This window comes from Sapajus apella, unplaced genomic scaffold (assembly GCF_009761245.1).
Source record: "Sapajus apella isolate SASKATOON/1434 unplaced genomic scaffold, GSC_monkey_1.0 scaffold89, whole genome shotgun sequence".
Lineage (NCBI taxonomy): Eukaryota > Metazoa > Chordata > Mammalia > Primates > Cebidae > Sapajus > Sapajus apella.
In genome coordinates, this window is record NW_022437029.1 from 575,756 (window position 1) to 582,510 (window position 6,755).

At 43.0% G+C, this 6,755-nt stretch overlaps 1 protein-coding gene across 15 annotated transcripts in view; it reads right to left on the reverse strand.

Moving 5' to 3' along the window:
* Positions 1 to 6,755, reverse strand: part of KANSL3 (KAT8 regulatory NSL complex subunit 3) — a 46,944-nt gene that overhangs the window by 21,919 nt on the left and 18,270 nt on the right. For all 15 annotated transcript variants that reach the window (XM_032255312.1, XM_032255309.1, XM_032255320.1 and 12 more), the window contains 2 exons: positions 4,591 to 4,681; positions 4,277 to 4,462 (listed from right to left, as the gene is read on the reverse strand). In XM_032255312.1, the coding sequence (XP_032111203.1) occupies positions 4,277 to 4,462; positions 4,591 to 4,681 (277 nt within the window). The remainder of the gene's footprint in view (positions 1 to 4,276; positions 4,463 to 4,590; positions 4,682 to 6,755) is intronic.

Here is a 6,755-nt window from a genome sequence, read left to right on the forward strand (position 1 = left end):
GAGGGAGAGGAAAAAAAAATCCGCAACCCCAGGAGGCAGGGGCGGCAGTGGACCAAGATCGTGCCACCCCCCCCCCGCGGGCGCAAAAAGAGGAACAGCCCCAAAAAAAAAAAAAAAAAAAAAAAAAAAAAAAAGCAAGAGAAAATATGCCAAAATGTTAATAATGATCTCTATGGAGTTATGGGTGACTTTTCCTTTACAGATTTCTGTGTTCCCTAAATTTCCTCAATGAGTATCGGCTGATTTTATCATTTTTTAAAATCTTCATTTTCTTCTAGAGTACTGCCTTCAAGCCGTGGTGTACTAAAGAAATCTGTTATTATGTCCAAAAAAATATATTCTGCTATACTATGTACAGTGTACTTTATCTCATGTTCTGTTTACTATCTACCAGAAATGTGATGTTACAGATATGCAAATATAGGTTTCAGATATGTTGATGCTTACACTGAGAAGAAATATCTGCGAATTCCATGCTACCCACAAAAGGTCAAAATGACCTAGGGGAAAGGAAAAATGTTTAAATATTAGAGGTAGTTTTCAGAAAAACAAAAAAGTTTTGAAAAATTGGAAAATAAAAAGTACTACAGTTTGATGCAAGTTGTAAAACTCCAAAAATAGCAGAAGATAAGTGGCTCTTAATTTAAAAACAGAGACACTAAAAGGATTTCTGCATGATAAATTAGAGGAATACAACAATTAGACTTTCTCAGTTTAACTCAGGAAACAAATATTCGTGCAACAACTGCTTTTACAAGGCACCAGGCTAGTACTGCACAGGAATTTCACCTACAAGAGGTAATGAAGACAAACACAAACAATGGTGGGGGATGGGGACAGGGAAAGACTGATAACTGCCATGAAAGAAACAGAATCCCAAACTGCTATGATTCAAACCACCCAATGGAGGAGAAGTTAAGAGGCAATTTCCATCTAAAGATACAACATGTGAAATGAGACAAGATCTTTGGAACAGGCAGGATTCCAACAAAAGACGAAAGAAAAGCCTTCCAATCAGAGACACCAGCAGCAAGGGGCAAAAACTCACAGAGCTTATTCCAGGAACAGGTGGACTGAAGTCAAGGATTCAAGTAAGGAATGAGGAGGATGTAAAGCCAGTAGGAAAGGATAAGACCAAACCACAAAGGATCTTCATGTTCTTTGTAACTTACTCTAGAACTGTGAGCCACTCAACACCTTGAAGCCAAGGATCTGACCCTGGGTTAAAGCTCTATCTAGCAGTAGAGTACAGCTATGAAAACAAAAAGCCTTAAAACTTGCTTCCTGTCAACAAAGGATAAACAATAACTGACTTTTCCACTTGGCGCTGGGAAGACCAAGCTTCCCTGGCCTTTTCAGCATTGCATTCACTCTCAACAGCCAACTAAAAGGCTCAGGTCTGTACCTTCTCTGCCTTCTTTATCATAATGGATCTAATGGTGAAAGTAGCTGGATAAAAAGCATGATCCCATCCACCTGCGCTTTAACACCCAGCAGGCACTTTAAAAGCAAAATGATCCTATAATCATTTATATCCTCTGGGAAACAACCAAAGTATCGGTGTGAATTTAAGTAGTCATGGGAAAGTAAGAGTTTGATGGTATAGTAATTACTGCAGAGAGCACAGCCAAAAGCGGACATTGCCTCCAGTCTAAGACCCTTGCTGACCGGTGTACCAGTGAGCCTTCCACTATTCCAGCCAACCCACACCCTAGCATGGGAGGAAAGCACCCAACTATGCATACTATAGAGTCCCCCCAGTGGTCTGTCATGCTCGTATCTGATATTCCCATAGGATATGCCCAGTCAATAACTTCAATAGGGCAGCAGTACAAATTCCTCCTTAAAGGGAAATTATGCTAGCCATGATGAATGAGGCAGGGTCACCAGAGAACTGGGATCCTGGGCATTATTACCAACACTCACCTCCTAGAGTGTATTCACCAATGTTACACTTTAACCATAGGTAGAATGCTGAGGAGAATATGTGAAGATGCCAACAATACTCCTGGGCCACCACTTTCTGTCTGCCAGGATCGGGCATGGGTCCCACACTCTACCTGCCCACCACTCACCTCCTGGGTCCAGGGTTTCTATTACAGGGGAGCAGTATGGGAAAAAGTCTGGAACTCCCTTTTCATTTGTCTTTTTCTTCACTAGAAAACATGCTCCGTCAGAGAAGAGAGCAGTTTTGTTTTGCTCACCCCAGTGCCTGGCACACATAGGGCCCAAAATAAGTATTAGTTAAACGAAAAAACTAACGTCAAATTTCCTACCATTAATATCATTAATGTATCTAGTCCTGAGTTTTATTTCAGCACTAAACCAGTCGTCTAACAAACTTGGCACCCTTTAACTTAAAAATAGATTAGAAACATGAGTCTGCAAGTTTTGGGGATGTGGCTAAGGGCACATGTAGGCCAGGCAACTTACAGCAGCAAGATGAGCCAGCTTCCTATAAAGCAGAAAGTAAAACTATCTTTTTTTAAAAAAGTCAAGAACTGAATCAGGCTCATGCCAGCAATTTGGGAGGCCAAGGTGGGAGGATTGCTTGAGGCCAGGAATTCAAAACTAGCTTATATAGCAAGACCCTATCCTTACAAAAAAAAAATTAAAAATTTAGTTGGATGTGGTGGTGGCACACCCCTCTAGTCCCACAACTTGGGAGGCTGAGACAGGCGGATCAGTTGGGCCCAGGAGTTTGAAGTTACAGTGAGCTGTGAGCTGCGATAGAGCCACTGCACCCCAGCCTGAGTGAGAGAGGAAGACCCTATCTCCAAAGGAAAAAAAAGGCCTCAGACAACTTGGATTGATTCAATTCTTTCTTTCTCTTCTCTTTTCCTTCTCTAGCTCTCTTTCTCTCTTAGAGACAGGGTCTCCCTGTGTCACCCAGGCTGGAGTGCAGCGGTGGAATCAAACTCACTGCAGCCTCCTCTCACCAGCCTCCTAAGTAGCTGGGACGACAGACGTGTGCCACCGTGGGTGGCTAATTTTTTTATTTTTAGTAAAGACAACATCTTGCTATGTTGCTTAGGCTGGTCTCAAACTCCTGAGCTAAAGCGATGCTCCTGTGTCAGCCTCCCAAAATGCTAGGATAACAGGCATAAGCCACCACGCCCAGCCCTGAGACCATTTTGAATTGGAGCAAAACACCCCAGATATTTCAAGAACCTATGAGGGTACTACTTAAAAAACTGTTAAGAGTTACTGTGGGCTGGCAGGGTGTGGTGCCTCAAGCCTGTAATCCCAGTACTTTGGGAGGCCGAGGTTGGCGGATCACTAGGTCAGGCATTCAAGACCAGCCTAACCAACATGGTGAAACCTCGTCTCTACTAAAAATACAAAAATTATCCAGGCGTGTTGGCGTGCGCCTGTAATCCCAGCTACTTGGGAGGCTGAGGCATGAGAATTGCTTGAACTCAGGAGGCAGAGGCTGCAGTGAGCCAAGATCGTACCACTGCAATCCAGCCTGAGGGACAGAGAGAGACTGCCTCCAAAAAAAAAAAAAAAAGTTACTGTGAGCTCACTGCTTACTATGTGCCCAGTTTTGTATTAAGCACCCTACCTGAATTAACTAATTTTCACAAAAATCCTAGATAGGTATTAATTATCAGCCACATTTTAGAGACGATACACCTATCCAAGATTATACAGCTAATCACTGACAAAGCTGAGATTAGCCAAGCAATCTGTCTCCAGTTATCTGCATTCTACCACATTGAGGGTAGCCTGATGCAATCACTGGTATCACCAAGAAAAAGTTTTAACTTTTTGTGCAATACTAAGTAAGAAAGCAGGGAAGGTTTGTACTGAATTATAAAAGTCTAAGTGTTGTTACTAAAGGCTCATGCCCTGGCGAGCAAAGTCAAAGGGATCATAGCACATTCCTGCTCTGCAATCTCCCAATGCTCCGAGCACCAAGGGTCTGTTTCTGTCACCTTTCTCAACAAATTCCTCCCTGGTAAACCCTTCATCTCCTTCGTGATAATTCAACTCAGCCATGACTCAAACCACAAGCTTGCAAGGCTACGAAAGCTAAATGTATACTCTGGTTTTCAGACCCCACACCTCATCCTGGAGCCAGCAGGGTTAAAAACGTTTACACCAGACACAAATGTGAAATAATACCCTAACTCCCAATTTTAATACCAAATCCATAGCTTTGGCCATGCCCTCCAGACCAACCATGATAATTACCTTGCCCAATCCCACATCCTGAACCCACAGGAGAGGCTAGCTATCCCCAGGACAGGACAGACACCAATCACAGCCTTACCTTCCCCTTCAGTGTCTGCAAAGCATCCAGGTAGGCTGCCAGCATGGGCAGACTCAAGGTCTCCACAAGGGTGGTGTGCAGCCACTGGATCAGCTTGGTGTCCCAGCTCACACTTGCCAGAGCCTGCCGCACTCTCCTTGCACACTTGTCCACAGCAACGCGGCGCAGCACTGGCTCATTACAAGCCTGGAGGATTTAAGTGGAAGTGATAAAACATGAGGACTACCTGATTAGCAAGAGAGGGGGACAAGTCAGTCAGCCAGTGAGGCCTGAACTACGAAGAGCCCACTGGGGGCAGATTTCTGGTGTCTTACCCCTTCATTGGCCAAGCGGGCAAGCCGGTCAGACTGCAGGGCTTTGAGGATCTTGTTGAATAGCTTGTTCTGGGCCACTGTCCAGCCAGTCCTATAAGGGAAACTCTGAGGAATTATAGTCAAACCCTGGGGACGCTCCCCATGTAATGTATACCATATAAAGAAGATTATGCCATGTTTTATGTCTCCACTATGGAAGAGTAAAACCAAGGAGTTTAGTCTAAGACCACTGAGCTAAAACACAAGACCTAGATTCTGGTCCCAATCCTATCAAATTAAATCACTGCAGCACACATTTGTACACACACACACACACACACACACACACACACACACAGAGTAATATACACAGTACAAGATGAGTCATGAATAAAGTCTTTTAGCCTAGCAAAGCTAATTATTTACTTAGTAGCTAAAATAATACCAATTGTAAACAAAAGCAGAACACCACTGAACAGACATATTTGAATTTTATTAAGTTTTATATTTCACACAAAAAGGCAGACAGGATCAGCAAGCATTTTAATGTACTAAAATCTCAGACTAAGGTAAGAGGTCTATTTAAAATAGGCTTAAGAACAAAAATATAGCAGAAATATAACCAGTAAAGAGGCTATTCTTCCCCTCAATATTCCACCCCACACTAATCTCTTCTCCATATATATTTTTTGTATTTTTTCTATATATCACACAATTAGCAAATTTATTTTTGAGAGGCCTGTTCCACATAAGCGAATATATTATCATCCCAGCATATGACACTGGCATTCACACATCTACCTTATTGCTTACTGCTTACCTATTACTTATTGAGGCTTTGTGCCTGGCAGACATCTATTCTACTGTTCTCATCTCCACCTCATCACACTCAGTATACTGATATGGAGCTTACTGTTGTCCCCCTTCACCCTACTCCCAGCAATCTTAATTACTCAGATGCTCTAACTCTGGCTAGTAAACTTCCTAAAGATTCCAAAAGAAAGGCAATTGAAGATGCTCAATTAATGTTTGTTTACCTGTTCTCCCTGCCATTAAAAAAAAGCTGATGATGGCCAGGCGCAGTGGCTCATACCTGTAATCCCAGCATTCTGGGAGGCTGAGTGGGGTGGATTGCTTGAGTCCAGGAGTTCGAAGACCAGTCTGGACAAATGGCAAAACCCCGTCTCTACAAAACATATAAAAATTAGCTGGGCATGGTAGTGCATGCCTATAGCCCCAGCTACTAGGGAAGCTGAGGTGGAAGAATTGCTTAAGCCCAGGAGGTTGGGGCTGTGTGATCATACCACTGCACTCCAGCTTCGGTGACAGAGTGAGACCTTGTCTCAAAAAAAAAAAATTATGTGGGTGCTACACCCAAATGAGATCCTGGGATGGAATTAAGGTAGCATTTCAAATCAGTTGGGATAAGGTCCCTAAATTTAGGGTAAGACAACCACTGGCCAATTGGAAAAAGAAAATCTGATCCCTACATATCACTCTTTAAATCAAAATAAATTTCACATGAAAAAAAAGAAGACATAAAAGGAAGACAGAGAAATGCAAATACATTAAAATTTCAAACTTTAAGCCAGGCGTGGTAGCACGTGCCTGTAGTCCCAGATACTTGGGAGGCTGAGGCAGGAGGAGCCCAGAAGTTCAAGTCCAGCTTAGGTAACATGTCTCTTAAAAAAAAAAAAAAAATCAAACTTCAGAAAAGGTAAAAAAAAGTATAAATAAAGTCAAAACACAATAGGAAAATGACTGCCATTTCATTAAAATAGAAAGAGGCTCTAGAAAATTAGTAAGAAAAAGCTGAAATACTCAAAGGGCAAAGAACACAAAACGGCAGGTCACAAAAGAAGACAAGTCAATTCTACCTCAAAATTAAACAGGCTGGGGGCCGGGCGCGGTGGCTCAAGCCTGTAATCCCAGCACTTTGGGAGGCCGAGGCAGGTGGATCACGAGGTCAAGAGATCGAGACCATCCTGGTCAACATGGTGAAACCCCGTCTCTACTAAAAATACAAAAAATTAGCTGGGCATGGTGGTGCGTGCCTGTAATCCCAGCTACTCAGGAGGCTGAGGCAGGAGAATTGCCTGAACCCAGGAGGTGGAGGTTGCGGTGAGCAGAGATCACGCCATTGCACTCCAGCTTGGGTAACATGAGTGAAACTCCGTCTCAAAAAA